The sequence below is a fragment of the Scomber scombrus genome, chromosome 16 (genome assembly GCF_963691925.1).
Source record: "Scomber scombrus chromosome 16, fScoSco1.1, whole genome shotgun sequence".
Taxonomy (NCBI): Eukaryota; Metazoa; Chordata; class Actinopteri; order Scombriformes; family Scombridae; genus Scomber; species Scomber scombrus.
The window spans coordinates 3670486-3690018 of NC_084985.1; the positions used below are offsets into that span (position 1 = coordinate 3670486).

Here is a 19533-nt window from a genome sequence, read left to right on the forward strand (position 1 = left end):
GTCCTGCCTCTCTGCTCCCAGCCGTTAAGAGGCCAGTGTTGATCAGTGGCTGTCCAGACCTTTCAGACCCACTGACACACCGCCAGCACAATGATGATGTCACTGACTCTACTGCTGGGCACCCTAGGGCTCCTTGTTCAGGGTGAGACTCTCTGCTGAAAACTTGGCTTCAGGATGCAACCAGGTTCACCACAATGATGTTCTGCTGTGATGGAGAAACACTGAAACAAGCAGCATTTACCTTCTTCCATCTATTCTCCATGTTAAATAAATGATACTCTTCTGTTTTCATGTTGATCATCTTTCTCCAAGCTGGATTTGTCTCAAAAATCTTCTCCTCTTTTTCATATTTTCCAGGATCATCAGGAGAAATCATCCTGACTCAGTCTCCTGGATCTCACTCTGCTGCTCCAGGACAGACTGTCTCCATCAGATGTAAAGCCAGTTCAAGTATGAATAGCTACCTCAGCTGGTACCTTCAGAAACCTGGAGAAGCTCCTAAACTCCTGATTTATGATGCTACAAACCGTCAGTCTGGAGATTATGATCGTTTTAGTGGAGGTGGATCTGGGACTGATTTCACAATGACCATCAGTAGAGTTCAGACTGAAGATGCAGGAGTTTATTATTGTCAGCAGCGTAAAAGCTACCCTTTCACACAGTGATACAACGTCGTACAAAAACCTCCCTCAGCTGGAGAGGAACTGATCTGACTCAACAACTGCACTCAGACCAAAAACAACAGAGGTTTGATATGAAAGACATCACTTATTACAGCAATAATTATATAATTATACTTTTAGTTATTGAACGTAAGTATAGTTTTAAAGATTATATTGTTGATTTAAAAAGAAAGAAAAATTATTTTAGTGTTAGACTTTGTTATATAGATAAACACTGCCTAAACATCTCAATGTCATTTTGCAATAACATTCCCATCATTTAATGCTTCTCTTTGGGAATTAGCTAGCAATAAGCCAATCTCCCTTTTTGCCTTGGTCATGTAAGAAATCATGTAACCAACACACGCATAAGCGTCAGAAAAAAAATTGGATGTCCAAATTAACCTTCCAACATTTTTTTTTTTTTGTAAGGATTTTTTTGTCAGGCATAGACACCTTTATTAACAGTGGAGAGACAGACAATCATGGAACAGAGGGGGGGATGTATCATTCAACAAAGGTCCTTTGGCCAGGATTCGTACCAGTATCCGCTACGTATGCGGCATGCACCCTAACCACTCAACCACCTGCGCACCATGCCTTCCAACATTTTATTTGTGGCTTGCTACACTGATTTAGCCAAACTTCATTAACCTGCCTTTTTAAAACTATTTGTGTATTTCTAGCTAAATGTTCATATGCAGCCTCAAAAGTACAAACATACAAATTCTATTAATAATGCATTGAGACAAATGATTTGATTAATATGTCTTTATTGTTTTAACATACAGAGAATATCAGCATTATTGAAGCAAAAATAGAAAGACACTTGAGAAATGTGAAGATTGTGAAGAGAGAAATCGACAGAAAGAGAGAGAGAGAGATTTAAAGACATCAGAGTGAGAGCAGTAGCAGAGTAAAACCAGTAGCAGAGTAAAACCAGTAGCAGAGTCCTAGTGAGTCAGATCAGGACTGGGGACACTGGTCTCTCCTCAGTGTCTCTGAGAGTGGAGTCTGGGAGCCCTGGGTGGCCTCACAGGTCACAGAGCCCACCTTCCTCCACTGGTCTGCAGTGAGCCTCAGGGTGCTGCTCCAGCTGTAGAGGCCGTCCTTCTGCAGCACCGCAGGGCTCCTGCTCTGCTCCAAGCTGCTGCTGCTGCCGTCCGCCTTCCAGGCCAGACTCCAGTCTGAGGGGAAGCCCTTGTTGGCCAGACATATGAGCGTGGCCTTGCCCTGCTTCAGCTCCGGGTCTAGCTCCTCACTGGAGGGGGGCAGCACCGTTAGGGTGGGACGGACATCACCTAGGAGACACCAATCACATTAGAGGACAGGGACCACACAACTGTCAGTAAAACAGCAGACAGTTAGACACCGTTACTGTGTGAGGGTGGATTTTCCCCTTTAAGGAGTTTGTGTCAGATGTCTTTTCTGCTCCACCAGTCACTCACTCACACATTGTTTCACTTCCCTTTAAGAAACCTCTCATGCAGATCAGCACAGAAAGACTGATCGTACTATTTGACCTGAAATATATCAAACTACACTGCAAATAAAACAAGAACATTTCGTAACTTTCTTCTCAAAATTAGTAAATATTTGAACAAAGCATTACATTACAACACTCACTGGAAACATCAACAAACACAGAAGATGAACTGACCACCAGCTGATTTCAAACATCACTTAGCAAACTGTTCAAATGACTTCACACTAAAATTACCAATGTAGAGATCATACATTTTTATCATTGCCCTGCTCAATTTATTTGAACAAATTATTTTTTAATTGAGAGTAAAAATCGTAATCTTAAAATTAAAAATGACTCTTAGATAATGATTTTAAAATGTATCTAAATTTTCATATTTTCTACACGTCAAGTTATTAAATTTCAGTATGATGGGAATGTGAATAGAAAAGTTTAGTAAAGCTGCTCTGAGTTATCCTCCATGATAAAGGAGGAGAAATACAAACATCAATATTAAAAGTGCTGTTAATAAAAATTATATTTTTTATCTGCTGTAAGCATTAATACACTTAAATTTAAACACAACTTTACAATATTATATTTAGTATTTGAACAGAAACTTACTTCCAACATCCAGTCTGGTTCCTCCACCGAACGTGTACCACAGCGATACAAACTCATTGAGTCGTCGTACAAAAACCTCTCACTGTAGAGAGACACGGCTCTCTGACTTTGACACAAACAAACTCATTAAAATTAGACTCTTGTTTGTAACATTGTTAAGATAATTTTAAAACTGCAATGTGCAAGTGAAATGCAAATTTCATGATTGTGTCACTTTGTTTAATATATATTCATTTTAAATTCAATTGATTTTTTGTGTGGTAATACATTTAAATATAATAAATTACATTCTTAAAAAAAGCTGTCAATTCAGATGAAGCCTAAACAGCATTCAATGAATCACCAACACACCCTAATCAATATATATTTATTTCTTTAACCTTTATTTTACCTCAAAAGAACAATGAGGAGGGATCTTCATTTACAACAGTGTCGAGACCAACAACAACGCATGAACAATATCAGGTAGCTAAATAAAAGAAAATATAATAATGAATGAATGCAAGTAGATAAGATAAAAACACGGTAAAGTTAAAAACATTTGCAGTCAATAAAGACAAGGTCTGAGATAAGGCCTTTGAACAGCTGTAATGGTTCTAACTAATAGCGCAACAACCCTATTCTGTGATCGAGTACCAATATCATGTGACTTCAGGGTGAATAGCTGTAGTAAAGTTTCATATATAATGTTTTTATTTGTAAAAAGTACAGCAGTGGGTACTGTAGGGATCGTTAGGTATAAACCTTCAGGCTGAGTGGTACACAGCATCCAGTGAATTCAATGTAGAAACAGCTGCTTTACCATAAATTACATCCCTAGAATCCAAAACAGGTAAAAATAGTGATTTGACCATTATTTTTCTGTGGAGAATAGGGAAGCTATTTTTATTTCTATACGAAAAACCAAGTATTGTTCTCAGTTTACCAATAAGTGTGTTAATGTGACATTTAAAATTGAGATAATTGTCCAGCCAGATGACAAGATATTTATACTGGGGCACTTTCTCTATGCATGTGACATTCGCAGAAACAATATTGCGGGATTCAGTGAGAGTATTCTTAGTGAACAGCATCCATGTAGTTTTGTCTTTGTTTATCACTAACTTATTTCGATGTTAATGAAGTTGAAGTGAAACAAATGAGGGTTTCAGATGTTCAAAGGATGACTAAGGAGTGGTTGAAGTACAATATTAAACTGTGTCAACAATGTGAGTTGGCAAGGAGCTGTTATTTTTCTTTTCAAAATGTACTTGGATTATGATAGGAGCTGGTGAAAGAGTGTAAGTAGTAGCCATATTTACCATTTTTTAGTGCAGCAGTATAGCGATTCCTAAGTTATCTGAAAAGAAGTGGGAGGGGGTTTTGAACCGCCTAGCTTGAGCCCAAGCTCTGTTTCTAGATATAAAAAGCTCAGCTAAGTCAGCCGTAAATCATGGGCTACATTAAGCTTTTACTCTTACTTTCTTAAAGTGAGCATGTTTATCAACAATGCATATTCAGATCAATTGATTGATCCATTGATTAAACAGCATCATCAGAGTAATCCAAGTCCCTGCTGGAGTCAGTCAGAGCATTTCCATAGAGAGCCACTTTGCATCAGCAGCACCATGCTCCAGTGCTCTGGGAGAGTTTATAGTCCTGAGAGTTGAACACTGGATGACTGACAGCTGTCCTTCATGACAACAGAAGCCACAGAAATCCTCCTCATCAAAAACATGACTTTGATCTCCGTCCTCATCTGGACTCTCCTCTGCTGCTGCTTCACAGGTAAAGTCCAGAGAATCAAACTCCTCTCCTCTATGAACATCCGTCCCTCTGAAATGAAGCCCACAAAACCATGATGCTGCTTTATGTTTTTGTCTCTGTATCCTCAGAGTCCAGAGGCCAGGTCACAGTGACTCAACCTGCAGCAGTGAGATCTGCTCTGGGAGGATCTGCAACCATCAGCTGTAGGACCAGTCAGAATGTTCATGTGTGGAACAACAAACACTGTTTAGCCTGGTACCAACAGAGAGATGGAGAAACTCCTAAACCGCTCATAACTTATGCTACCACTCAAGTATCAGGCATTCCAGGTCGTTTTACAGGCAGTGGATCAAACTCCGACTTCACTCTGACCATCAGTGGACTTCAGGCTGAAGATGCAGCAGTTTATTACTGTCAGAGTCTTCACAGTGGACCAGTGTTCACACAGTGAAAAAGCGTCGTACAAAAACCTCCCTCAGTCAGACTGAACAGAAACTGAACTGACTGCTGCAGCTGGAAGCTACTGCAGAGACTGATACAGTTCACTGAACACACACACAGATATGATCCTATAACATATTATAGATAATATTCATAATTATTTTTCATGATTGTTCTCATTGATACAAACACAGTCACAACTTTCAGACTGTGAATTATTTCTGCTGATCTACACATTTATCACCACTGAACCATCACAACAGACAGACTGCAGTCACAAAATGAATCATACTAATACAACATGACATTAAACCAGTGATATTATGGTATTAACTGGTTACATGAGGATGAGACATCTCAGTAGATTGTCATGGTTGGTTCAGTGTCTTTAATTTCCTTCCTTACTATTTTCCAACAGATGTCCTCAGACTTTTTTAGTGAAGGCTTGACTGTGTGGGAGAGGGCTTATTTTGAGTTGGACTTTTTTAGAAAGACTGAAGTATTACTTTACCAGACTTTATTAGTTGGTCTTTTCTCTGTCTTCCAGTCTGTCTGTGTGTGTTGTGAGTGTCTCTGTTCAGCTTTTCCCTCCACACTTTCCCTGCACACCTGCCCTGCATCATGTTCATCAGCCCTGCTCTGCTCCCAGTTTCTTTCCCAGCCAATAACTCCCAGCCTGCATTTGTGTCCAGTCACCTGTTCCCCATTCCCTCATTAGTTCAGACAGCATTCAGCATTGTGTTTTATCCAGTCAGCTAGTTTTCTCTTGTTTTCAATCCTTTAAAAAAATACAAAAATGTGTGTGTAAACTGATGACTGTTATGACCCTCTAAAGGAGGTCATTATAAAGAAGGCCAAACATAATGAAAAAGTCAAAAGTGTCAAACATTCAACCAATTTATTAAGTAAGTAACCAACAACTTATAACAAAAACTGATGGGTTGGCCACACTGAACAAAAAGAAGAGAAGACACACAGACCAGTCCACAAAGGGTCAAAGGATATGGGCTCTCCCCTCCAACCTAAATCCACAAAGACACTAAAACTCAGAAAACAGGACAGCCAGACCGACCAAACAAACAGAAAACTAATAAAGGTAAAGAATTAAAACATGGTTAAAAAAACGCACAAACTGCTGCTGCCAGTGCTGGGAAGTGGAAGAGAGCATGAGCCAAAGTTCTCCCCCTCTATATCAGTCCTTCCTCAATCAGACTGGATCAGGACTTAGGAGAAAACACAGAACATTATAAAAGGAGATTCATGCAATACCAATCTTATCCAGCACGGGGGGGAGTATGTAATAGTGACATTAAATGATAAAATCCTTCTGAAATTCTCTAGAGACAAATTCAGTGTTTGAAGACTCATTTAACACGTAACATGTGACAGCAGATATTAGTGTAACAATATGTTTGGACACATTATTTGATGAATAGATCTTTATCATTTACAGACGGTATCAACATTTCAGCAAGCAATATAAATAAAACATTGAAAACGTGATGATTCTGATAATCAGTCAGAACATTTCCATAGAGAGCCACTTTGCATCAGCAGCACCATGCTCCAGTGCTCTGGGAGAGTTTATAGTCCTGAGAGTTGAACACTGGATGACTGACAGCTGTCCTTCATGACAACAGAAGCCACAGAAATCCTCCTCATCAAAAACATGACTTTGATCTCCGTCCTCATCTGGACTCTCCTCTGCTGCTGCTTCACAGGTAAAGTCCAGAGAATCAAACTCCTCTCCTCTATGAACATCCGTCCCTCTGAAATGAAGCCCACAAAACCATGATGCTGCTTTATGTTTTTGTCTCTGTATCCTCAGAGTCCAGAGGCCAGTACACATTGACTCAGCCTGCAGCAGTGAGATCCACTCCGGGAGGATCTGCAACCATCAGCTGTAGAGTCAGTCAGAATGTTTATAGTGGCAACTGGTTACACTGGTACCAACAGAGAGTTGGAGAAACTCCTAAACTTCTCATTTACACTGCTACCACTCGAGCATCAGGGATTCCAGGTCGTTTTACAGGCAGTGGATCAAACTCTGACTTCACTCTGACCATCAGTGGAGTTCAGGTTGAAGATGCAGCAGTTTATTACTGTCAGAGTCTCCACTATCCCAACAGTCAGAATGTGTTCACACAGTGAAAAAGCGTCGTACAAAAACCTCCCTCAGTCAGACTGAACAGAAACTGAACTCACTGCTGCAGCTGGAAGCTACTGCAGAGACTGATACAGTTCACTGAACACACACACACTTAGTAGTTGATAGTACAGTAACTTCAGTTTTGAGTATAATAGTTTAATTGTATATGTTGTCAGGCTAGTAATCTGGAAATGAACGTGGTCAAAACAAAAATAACTTATAATACAAACAAAACCAAGGGGAGCTAACAACATTGCCTCTATATTTCTTATCAACCAGCCTGTGGAGGTAGTAGAACATGAAGTACTTGGGCACAATAATTGATCAGACTCTAAGTATTAATGAAAACTCAGAGTATTATTAAGAGAGCCAACTAGCGACTGTTTTTAATCAGGAAACTGAAGAGCTTTGGTGTTTAACACATATTTGAGATGGCGTACAGCAGCCTGGTTTAAAGCATTTTACATTTAATATAATTATTTGGTAGGATAACTTGAGCGTGAAAAACAGAAACAAGCTTTCAAGAATTGTTCATATTGCAGGGAAGGTGATTGGCCAGTCACAACAAACAATTCTTTGCTATATTTAATACAGCAGTACTCAGGAAGGCCAGACTCATATCTGGAGATGTTTCTCACTCACTAAACGTAGAGTTTGAGTTGCTCCCATCCGGCCGTCGATTCAGAGCCCTGAGGGTTAGCAAGAACATGTATAAGAGGTATTTTATCCCTTATGCCACACAGGCACTGAATGTAAAGTGAGTCAACAATGAACTCAAGAATGCATTTTTTTTAATGATAACTATTATTATTATTATTATTATTAAAAACAATCTTTAATAGGTTTTAACTTATTACAATGGCTGCTGCTGTTGTCCTGCCCCTTTGCACAATTGTCAGTTGTATGTTTAGTTTAATTTTTCTTTTTCCATGTTGTGTAGTGTTGGTGTATGTTTGTAATGTCCTTATGATATGATGTGAATGGTTTGCATTTTTTATGTATTGGAGGAAACCGAAGACAAATTATCACTTAGGTGGACAATAAGTCATTTAAATTAAATTAAATTAAATTCCATTCAAGCCATCTTAGTTACAAATAGTCACTTGTTGGATCTTCCCCTGTGTCTCCGCTATTTCCTTTTATTTGAAATTGAAACTGTGGTTGCTTAGAATAATAAATACATCAGTATCTTAGATATCTGCAAAAACTCCCATCATAAAATCATCCTGTATGCAGACGACATCATAGTGTATATCATAAAATCATTACCTCCATTTCATTAAGTTTATAATCAGTAATAAATTAAGACAAGTCATGTTTGACATTGCTGTCATCTTTATTAATTTAATTATATTGCAGGGTTTACAGAAAACTAAATCCTCTTGCTAAGATAGATTAATTTGACTATGACGCTACTTTTGTGACATGTATCGAATTTTTTAAATTTGTGAAAAATACAGCAAATAAATTAACTCATAAGATATATAACCTTAACAAAATAATGTGAGATGGAAAATGCTGATTTAATGTAATATTTATTGTTTTAAAATGTTAACAATACAACAAACATGAAGACATTAATGTTGAAACACGACATGAGAAAGGAACACAAGGAGAAATAGTTGCAGAGATCAGAGAGCAGTAGCAGAGTAAAACCAGTAGCAGAGTCCCAGTGAGTCAGATCAGGACTGGGGACACTGGTCTCTCCTCAGTGTCTCTGAGAGTGGAGTCTGGGAGCCCTGGGTGGCCTCACAGGTCACAGAGCCCACCTTCCTCCACTGGTCTGCAGTGAGCCTCAGGGTGCTGCTCCAGCTGTAGACGCCATCCTTCTGCAGCACCGCGGGGCTCCTGCTCTGCTCCAAGCTGCTGCTGCTGCTGCCGTCCACCTTCCAGGCCAGACTCCAGTCTGAGGGGAAGCCCTTGTTGGCCAGACATATAAGCGTGGCCTTGCCCTGCTTCAGCTCCGGGTCCAGCTCCTCACTCGAGGGGGGCAGCACCGTCAGGGTGGGACGGGTATCACCTAGGAGACACCAATCACATTAGAGGACAGGGACCACACAACTGTCAGTAAAACAGCAGACAGTTAGACACCGTTACTGTGTGAGAGTGGATTTTCCCCTTTAAGGAGTTTGTGTCAGATGTCTTTTCTGCTCCACCAGTCACTCACTCACACATTGTTTCACTTCCCTTTAAGAAACCTCTCATGCAGATCAGCACAGAAAGACTCATCGTACTGTTTGACCTGAAATATATCAAACTACACTGCAAATGAAACAAGAACATGTCGTAACTTTCTTCTCAAAATTAGTAAATATTTTAACAAAGCGTTACATTACAACACTCACTGGAAACATAACCAAACACAGAAGATGAACTGACCACCAGCTGATTTCAAACATCACTTAGCAAACTGTTCAAATGACTTCAAACTAAACAATGTAGAGATCGTACATTTCGCACATTTTCAAACACCATTTCTATCATCACTGTGCTCAATTTTATTTGAACAAATTATTTTTGAACTGAGAGTAAAAATCGTAATCTTAAAATTAAAAATGACTCTTAGATAATGATTTTAAAATGAATCTAAATTTGAATCTGTTCTACACGTCAAGTTATTAAATTTCAGTATGACGGGCATGTGAATAGAAAGGTTTAGTGAAGCTGCTCTGAGTTATCCTCCATGATAAAGGAGGAGGAATACAAACATCAATATTAAAAGTGCCGTTAATAAAAATGATATTTTTATCTACTGTAAGCATTCAGACACTTAATTTTAAACATAACTTTACAATATTAAATATTGTATTTGAACAGAAACTTACTTCCAACATCCAGTCTGGTTCCTCCACCAAAAGTCAACCACAGTGATACAAACTCATTGAGTCGTCGTACAAAAACCTCTCACTGTAGAGAGACACGGCTCTCTGACTTTGACACATTGAATTAAAACTACAAGCTCTCAATATGCAGCCTCACCATTAAAATTTTAAATGATGTTTTATTTCCTGAATTAATGTCTCAATTTCTTTACAATGGGTTTTTGAGTTTTAAATGCAAAAGTGGTCTTTGTCTCTAAGTGCAAATTATTTACTAAAAAGAGTTTTATATCAAAGTGAACATGAAAAATCAGAATCATGAAGATAAAATAACTCCTGAAATGATAAATAATATAAACATTTGACTTACTTCCAACATCCAGTCTGGTACCTCCACCGAACGTGTACCACAGTGATACAAACTCATTGAGTCGTCGTACAAAAACCTCTCACTGTAGAGAGACACGGCTCTCTGACTTTGACACAAACAAACTCATTAGAACAAGACTTTTGTTCTTAACATTTTTAATGTAATTGTTTTTTAAAGAAATTGACAAATTTCATGATTGCGTCATTTTATTTCAGGTAAATACATTTTAAATTCAATGAATATTATTTTTTCTGTTAATATGTTTAAGTATAATAAATTACATTCTAAAAAAAAAAACAACTGTCAATTCATATGAAGCCCAAACCACATTAAATGAATCACTGACACATCCTAATCAATATTCTGATCAATTGATTGATCCATTGATTAAACAGCATCATCAGAGTAATCCAAGTCCCTGTTGGAGTCAGTCAGAGCATTTCCATAGAGAGCCACTTTGCATCAGCAGCACCATGCTCCAGTGCTCTGGGAGAGTTTATAGTCCTGAGAGTTGAACACTGGATGACTGACAGCTGTCCTTCATGACAACAGAAGCCACAGAAATCCTCCTCATCAAAAACATGACTTTGATCTCCGTCCTCATCTGGACTCTCCTCTGCTGCTGCTTCACAGGTAAAGTCCAGAGAATCAAACTCCTCTCCTCTATGAACATCCATCCCTCTGAAATGAAGCCCACAAAACCATGATGCTGCTTTATGTTTTTGTCTCTGTATCCTCAGAGTCCAGAGGCCAGTACACATTGACTCAGCCTGCAGCAGTGAGATCTGCTCTGGGAGGACCTGCAATCATCAGCTATAGAGTCAGTCAGAATGTTTATGTCTATAACAACAACCACTACTTAGCCTGGTACCAACAGCGATATGGAGAAACTCCTAAACTTCTCATTTACTATGCTACCACTCGAGCATCAGGGATTCCAAGTCGTTTTACAGGCAGTGGATCAAACTCTGACTTCACTCTGACCATCAGTGGAGTTCAGACTGAAGATGCAGCAGTTTATTACTGTCAGAGTTTCCACTATCCCAACAGTCAGTATGTGTTCACACAGTGAAAAAGCGTCGTACAAAAACCTCCCTCAGTCAGACTGAACAGAAACTGAACTGACTGCTGCAGCTGGAAGCTACTGCAGAGACTGATACAGTTCACTGAACACACACACAGATATGATCCTATAACATATTATAGATAATATTCATAATTATTTTTCAAGATTGTTCTCATTGATACAAACACAGTCACATCTTTCAGACTGTGATTTTGTGACTTTTTTACATGGGTTCGTTTCTGCTGATCTACACATTTATCACCACTGAACCATCACAACAGACAGACTGCACTCATAAAAGAAATCCTCCTAATACAACATGACATTTAACCAGTGATATTATGGCATTAACTGGTTAGATGAGGTTGAGACATCTCAGTAGATTGTCATGGTTGGTTCAGTGTCTTTACTTTCCTTCCTTACTATTTTCCAAAATATGTCCTCAGACTTTTTTAGTGAAGGCTGGACTGTGTGGGAGAGAGTTTATTGTGAGTTGGACTTCTTTAGAAAGACTGAAGTATTACTTTAGCTGACTTTATTAGTTGGTCTTTTCTCTGTCTTCCAGTCTGTCTGTGTGTGATGTGAGTGTGTCTGTCTCTGTTCAGCTTTTCCCTCCACACTTTCCCTGCACACCTGCCCTGCATCATGTTCATCAGCCCTGCTCTGCTCCCAGTGTCTTTCCCAGCCAATCACTCCCAGCATGCACTTGTGTCCAGTCACCTGTTCCCCATTCCCTCATTGGTTCAGACAGCATTCAGCATTGCGTTTTATCCAGTCAGGTAGTTTTCTCTCCTTTTCAATCCTTTAAAAAATACCAAATTTTGTGTGTAAAATGATGACTGTCATGACCCTCTAAAGGAGGTCATTATAAAGAAGGCCAACCATAATGAAAAAGTCAAAAGTGTCAAACATTCAACCAATTTATTAAGAAAGTAACCAACAACTTATAATAAAAACTGATGGGTCGGCCAAACTGAACAAAAAGAAGGGAAGACACACAGACCAGTCCACAAAGGGTCAAAGGATATGGGCTCTCCCCTCCAACCTTAATCCACAAAGACACTAAAACTCAGAAAACAGGACTACCAGACCCACCAAACAGATAGAAAACTAACAAATGTAAAGAACTAAAACATGGTTAAAAAACACGAACTGCTGCTGCAAATGCTGGGAAATGGAAGAGAGCATGAGCCAAATTTCTCCCCCTCTAAATCAGTCCTTCCTCAATCAGACTGGATCAGGACTTAGGAGAAAACACAGAACATTATAAAAGGAGATGCATGCAATACCAATCGAATCTAGCAGGGGGAGTATGTAATAGTGATATGTTATGATAAAATCCTTCTGAACTACTCTAGAGACAAATTCAGGGTCTGAAGACTCATTTAACACAGTAACATGTGACAGCAGATATTAGTGTAACAATATGTTTGCACAAATTATTTGATGAATAGATCTTTTTCATTTACAGATGGTATCAACATTACAGCAAGCAATACAAATAAAAAACTGAGAATGTGCTGATTCTGTAAATCAGTCAGAGCATTTCCATAGAGAGCCACTTTGCATCAGCAGCACCATGCTCCAGTGCTCTGGGAGAGTTTATAGTCCTGAGAGTTGAACACTGGATGACTGACAACTGTCCTTCATGACAACAGAAGCCACAGAAATCCTCCTCATCAAAAACATGACTTTGATCTCTGTCCTCATCTGGACTCTCCTCTGCTGCTGCTTCACAGGTAAAGTCCAGAGAATCAAACTCCTCTCCTCTATGAACATCCGTCCCTCTGAAATGAAGCACACAAAACATTGATGCTGCTTTATGTTTTTGTCTCTGTATCCTCAGAGTCCAGAGGCCAGTGCACAGCAACTCAGCCTGCAGTAGTGAGATCTGATCTGGGAGGATCTGCAACCATCAACTGTAGGACCAGTCAGAATGTTCATTTTGAGAGCAACAAACACCATTTAGCCTGGTTCCAACAGAGAGATGGAGAAACTCCTAAACTTCTCATTTACACTGCTACCACTCGAGCATCAGGGATTCCAGGTCGTTTTACAGGCAGTGGATCAAACTCTGACTTCACTCTGACCATCAGTGGAGTTCAGGCTGAAGATGCAGCAGTTTATTATTGTCAGAATGTATTCACTTTCAGTACTGGATGTAGATTCACACAGTGAAAAAGCGTCGTACAAAAACCTCCCTCAGTCAGACTGAACAGAAACTGAACTGACTGCTGCAGCTGGAAGCTACTGCAGAGACTGATACAGTTCACTGAACACACACACATTTAGCTGCTCCATGAAGTTGTCCACAGTGTAGAGCTGTAAAAGGGATTACATGTGTGTTTAATTTTATAATTACATGAATTGTGGGTCTTTAAATGTCACCAATACAGGTCGGACATGAGAACTTTTTCAGGACAGTGTTAAAGACAATGACACTGTGGACCTCTTATAAATGATGCAGGGATGTGAAATACAGATGAAAATGAAGTTATAACAGTTTACAAAGAAGAAATAAATGTGTGAATGAACATCTTCATCTTAGCTTGAGGTACATGGATCTAAATAAATAAATCACAAATAGAAAGAAACAAAAGTCAATCAAACACTTCACATGTTGGTAAAGAGTCATATCAGTTCAGAAGAGACTCCTACGTTACTGATGGTAGATTTAAAAGATGATCAAATAGAAACTTCTGAAAACTTTAATAAGATGGAAGAAAATGCATCATCGTTTCAGACATCTGCTCAGACTGATAACTCTATGAAATTAGCTTGATGATATCTGATTATACATCTCTAAACCTTCATCCTCCCTTCTTTCAGTTCTTACTGTGATGAAGCAGTTTTAGCCTCAACACTCTCTTCCATCTTAAGTGTAGAAAGGAGTAAATTTACCATTTTACCCAATCAAAATAAAGTTTTTAAATTCAAATAGATCCTCTTAATAAACTAAATTAAAGAAAATGTATTGTTCTCATGTACACTTTAAATCAATGTCCTTATTAAATACATTTACAGGTATGAACTCCTTTATCCGAACCTTCCTCTCAAGAGACATTCAATAGATTTTAATAGATTTAGCAGATAATCTCCCAAAAGTGTTGTTGACGTTCTCATTTTGGGCCTTTTTTTCTAAATGCCTGTTTAGAAAAAAATTAAAGCCAAACACACATTTTCTTTAACAGAACCAACTTTCTGTACCTGCTTGATTGAAACCAAATACAGTTCTGTACCTCATGTATTTAACTTTCATTAATACTCCATTATGTCTCCAATTGATTAAATAGTCAAAGCTTTTTTGGGGCAAACAGCATGATATGTTGAGGACAGCTCCAGTTGACTGACTCTGTGTGTTTGCATATCTGTCCTGCCTCTCTGCTCCCAGCCGTTAAGAGGCCAGTGTTGATCAGTGGCTGTCCAGACCTTTCAGAGCCACTGACACGCCACCAGCACAATGATGATGTCACTGACTCTACTGCTGGGCACCCTGGGGCTCCTTGTTCAGGGTGAGACTCTCTGCTGAAAACTTGGCTTCAGGATGCAACCAGGTTCACCACAATGATGTTCTGCTGTGATGGAGAAACACTGAAACAAGCAGCATTTACTTTCTTCCATCTATTCTCCATGTTAAAGAAATGATACTCTTCTGTTTTCATGTTGATCATCTTTCTCCAAGCTTCATGGTTTCCAGGTTCATCAGGAGACATCATCCTGACTCAGTCTCCTGGATCTCACTCTGCTGCTCCAGGACAGACTGTCTCCATCAGATGTAAAGCCAGTTCAAGTATGGGTACCTACCTTCACTGGTATCTTCAGAAACCTGGAGAAGCTCCTAAACTCCTGATTTATGATGCTACAAACCGTCAGTCTGGAGTTTCAGATCGTTTTAGTGGAAGTGGATCTGGGACTGATTTCACTCTGACCATCAGTAGAGTTCAGACTGAAGATGCAGGAGTCTATTATTGTCAGCAGCGGCAAAGCTTCCCTTTCACACAGTGATACAACGTCGTACAAAAACCTCCCTCAGCTGAAGAGGAACTGATCTGACTCAACAGCTGCACTCAGACCAAAAACAACAGAGGTTTGATATGAAAGACATCACTTATTAGAGCAATAATTATATAATTATACTTTTAGTTATTCAAAGTAAGTATAATTTATTAGATTATTTTGTTGATACAGTGTCAGAACAGGATCACTGTGTTAGAGTGAGTGTTACTCAAAGTCAGAATAAAACACAGTTGAAGAATTATGACTGTTATGACTCTCTAAAGGAGCTCTCTACAAAGAAGGCCAAACATAATAAAAAGTCAATTAAAAAATCATATATTCATCACCATGTCTAACAGATAATGATTACAATATTTCTCATGATCGGTCGTACAAACACAGTCACAACTTTGTACTGATGACCTGATGACCTGATAGAAACTGAAGGAACAAAATATAGTTACATTGCAGGAAAGGAAAGTTCAAACCTTGTATTTGTTTTTATTAAAGCATATGAAATGTGATGTGAAGTTTTGAACTGAGAACATCAGATTCCATAATGCTTGAAATACACTTCTTTATTTCTGTAGGAGCTTCCTGTCTCTGCTCCTCCATCCACATGCTGTGATACAGAACAATATAGTACAGAGCAGGACAGAGAGGACACATGTGAAGGACACCATGTAGCACCGACTCACTGATTCTGTTAAAATATTCTCATTTCATCTTTAACTTTGCAAATCTTTTTTCTTTAAATACCATAGTTTATGTGTAAAATGATGACTGTTATGCCCCTTTAAAGGAGCTCTTTACAAAGAAGGCCAAACATAATAAAAAAGTCTAGAGTGCCAAACATTCAACCAGTGTATTAAGAAAGTAAATAACAACTTCAAACAAAAACTGATGGGTCGGATAAACTGAATAAAAGAAGGGAAGACACACAGACCAGTCCACAAAGGGATGTAGGATTTAAAAAATATATAAATGTTGAAATATTCTCATTACATCCTTTACTTTGACAAGCTTTAAAAGTACAATATGTGTGTAAAGTGGTGAAATTAAATGATAAAATCCTAAACTCAAAGTCAGAAGAGTCATTTAACACAGTAACATGTGACAGCAGATATTAGTGTAACAATATGTTTAGATACATTATTTGATTTAAAAAAAAGAACATTATCATTTACAGAAGACATCAACATTTGGCCGAGAAATAAAAACATTGGAGAAAAAAAAAATATGCACGAGAAAATAAATTAATCTTATAGTTAATTACATACAGTCCTGCTGAAAGAGCCCACAGATGTTCAATTAATCATTATTAATCAGAGAACACTTTGATAAATCCTGACTTTTACATGACTGTATTTTTAATTTAAAACCAGTATATATGTGTCTGGTGAAATATTTGGCGAAAGACTGAAAAGGACTTAACAATTTAAAAAGAAAGAAAAATTATTTAGGTGTTAGACTTTATGTAGATAAACACTGCCTAAACATCTCAATGCCTTTTTGCACCAACATTCCCATTATTTAATGCTTCTCTTTGGGCATTAGCTAGCAACAATCCAATCTCCCTTTTTGCCTTCGTCATGTAAGAAATCATGTAACCAACACACGCATAAGAGTCAGTAACAAATTGGATGTCCATATTAACCTTCCAACATTTTTTTGTTTTTGTTTGTTTTTTGTAAGGATTTTTTTCAGGCATAGACACCTTTATTAACAGTAGAGAGACAGAAAATCATGAAAGAGAGAGGGGGATGTGACATTCAACAAAGGTCCTCCGGCCAGGATTCGTACCAGGGTCCGCTGCGTATGCGGCATGCACCCTAACCACTCAACCACCTGCGCACCATACCTTCCAACATTTTATTAGTCGCTTGCTACACTGCTTTAGCCAAACTTCATTAACCTGCCTTTTTAAAACTATTTGTGTATTTCTAGCTAAATGTTCATATGCAGCCTCAAAAGTACAAAAGTACAAACATACAAATTCTGTCAATAATGCATTGAGACAAATGATTTGATTAATATGTCTTTATTGTTTTAACATACAGAGAATATCAGCATTATTGAAGCAAAAAAAGAAAGACACTTGAGAAATGTGAAGATTGTGAAGAGAGAAATCGACAGAAAGAGAAAGAGACATTTAAAGACATCAGAGTGAGAGCAGTAGCAGAGTAAAACCAGTAGCAGAGTCCCAGTGAGTCAGATCAGGACTGGGGACACTGGTCTCTCCTCAGTGTCTCTGAGAGTGGAGTCTGGGAGCCCTGGGTGGCCTCACAGGTCACAGAGCCCACCTTCCTCCACTGGTCTGCAGTGAGCCTCAGGGTGCTGCTCCAGCTGTAGAGGCCGTCCTTCTGCAGCACCGCGGGGCTCCTGCTCTGCTCCAAGCTGCTGCTGCTGCTGCCGTCCACCTTCCAGGCCAGACTCCAGTCTGAGGGGAAGCCCCTGTTGGCCAGACATATAAGCGTGGCCTTGCCCTGCTTCAGCTCCTGGTCCAGCTCCTCACTCGAGGGGGGCAGCACCGTCAGGGTGGGACGGGCATCACCTAGGAGACACCAATCACATTAGATGACAGGGACCACACAACTATCAGTAAAACAGCAGACAGTTAGACACCGTTACTGTGTGAGAGTGGATTTTCCCCTTTAAGGAGTTTGTGTCAGATGTCTTTTCTGCTCCACCAGTCACTCACTCACACATTGCTTCACTTCCCTTTAAGAAACCTCTCATGCAGATCAGCACAGAAAGACTCATCGTACTGTTTGACCTGAAATATATAAAACTACACTGCAAATAAAACAAGAACATTTCATAACTTTCTTCTTAAAATCATCCAAAATTTTAACAAAGCGTTACATTACAACACTCACTGGAAACATCACCAAACACAGAAGATGAACTGACCACCAGCTGATATCAAACATCACTTAGCAAACCGTTCAAATGACTTCAAACTAAAATTACCAATGAAGAGATCGTACATTTCGCACATTTTCAAACACCATTTTTATCATCACTCTGCTCAATTTTATTTGAACAAATTATTTTTGAACTGAGAGTAAAAATCGTAATCTTAAAATTAAAAATGACTCTTAGATAATGATTTTAAAATGAATCTAAATTTTCATCTTTTCTACACGTCAAGTTATTAAATTTGAGTATGACGGGAATGTGAATAAAAAAGTTTAGTGAAGCTGCTCTGAGTTATCCTCCATGATAAAGGAGGAGAAATACAACATGAATATTAAAATCGCCTTTAATAAAAATGATACATTTATCTGCTGTAAGCATTCAGACACCTAATTTTAAACACAATTTCACAATATTATATTTAGTATTTGAACAGAAACTTACTTCCAACATCCAGTCTGGTTCCTCCACCGAACGTGTACCACAGTGATACAAACTCATTGAGTCGTCGTACAAAAACCTCTCACTGTAGAGAGACACGGCTCTCTGACTTTGACACAAACAAACTCATTAGAATTAGTTTCTTGTTTAAAATATTTCTAAGATAAAACTGACAACAACAGAGTGACACAATTTCATGACTGTATTGTGGTATCTAACCAGCCTTTGTCCCTTGTTATGTGACATCTGAGTCATCTCTTGGTGTCCTGGTATATTTGAAACAGATGTTGTGCTTAGGTTAAAGGTGAAATGTCAGGTCAGGGGCTGTCTTTATCTGACTGATCAGTTGTTTAGAAGATGTTTGTTTTAGAGATAAGGTACTATATAAGGGGCAACTAAGGCTGAGGAAGGGAGAGAGTCTCAGATCGGCACAAGGGACTCTTTCAGATTGGAAGTTTGACACTGTTCTCTTTTGTAATAAAACATTAAAAATATACAGGTGAGACGTGTCAGCGGTGGTTTCCTTCTTCATCAACACATCAAGAATCTACCTATTAATAATACACTTCAGAGTCTTTTTATTTAATAAATTATGAATATTAAATTCAAATTATATTATTTTATGGTAACATTTTTAAATGTAATAAATTACAATTTAGAAGAAAAAAACTGTCAATTCACATGAAGTCCAAACCACATTAAATGAATCACTGACACATCCTAATCAATATTCTGATCAATTGATTTATCCATTGATTAAACAGCATCATCAGAGTAATCCAAGTCCCTGTTGGAGTCTGCTGAGATCTGCTCTGGGAGGATCTGCACCCATCAG

The 19533-nt window shown here is 38.6% G+C and overlaps 1 protein-coding gene and 5 gene segments (V, D, J or C); 4 read left to right on the forward strand and 2 right to left on the reverse strand.

Annotated features, from left to right (window-relative positions):
* The first annotated feature begins 90 nt into the window (after positions 1-90).
* On the forward strand, positions 91-4948 carry LOC133996874 (uncharacterized). The gene is made up of 5 exons (XM_062436401.1): positions 91-142; positions 358-661; positions 3723-3798; positions 4467-4518; positions 4626-4948. Exons 1-5 carry the CDS (start codon positions 91-93, stop codon positions 4946-4948), a joined length of 807 nt encoding a protein of 268 aa, XP_062292385.1.
* A 1659-nt stretch (positions 4949-6607) lies between these two features.
* Positions 6608-7089, forward strand: LOC133996875 (Ig kappa chain V region 3381-like). The segment is given in 2 exon segments: positions 6608-6659; positions 6767-7089. Coding segments are annotated over 2 exon segments (375 nt in total).
* Positions 7090-8787: 1698 nt separating this feature from the next.
* Positions 8788-9316, reverse strand: LOC133996876 (Ig kappa-b4 chain C region-like; the record flags this gene model as incomplete). The annotated part of the segment is given in 2 exon segments: positions 8788-9107; positions 9259-9316. Coding segments are annotated over 2 exon segments (378 nt in total), but the record flags the coding sequence as incomplete, so codon positions are not given.
* A 1541-nt stretch (positions 9317-10857) lies between these two features.
* Positions 10858-11348, forward strand: LOC133996625 (Ig kappa chain V region 3381-like). The segment is given in 2 exon segments: positions 10858-10909; positions 11017-11348. Coding segments are annotated over 2 exon segments (384 nt in total).
* A 3454-nt stretch (positions 11349-14802) lies between these two features.
* On the forward strand, positions 14803-15347 carry LOC133996628 (immunoglobulin kappa variable 2D-29-like). The segment is given in 2 exon segments: positions 14803-14854; positions 15040-15347. Coding segments are annotated over 2 exon segments (360 nt in total).
* A 2225-nt stretch (positions 15348-17572) lies between these two features.
* LOC133996633 (Ig kappa-b4 chain C region-like) lies at positions 17573-18732 on the reverse strand (the record flags this gene model as incomplete). The annotated part of the segment is given in 2 exon segments: positions 17573-17892; positions 18702-18732. Coding segments are annotated over 2 exon segments (351 nt in total), but the record flags the coding sequence as incomplete, so codon positions are not given.
* Between the last annotated feature and the right edge of the window lie 801 nt (positions 18733-19533).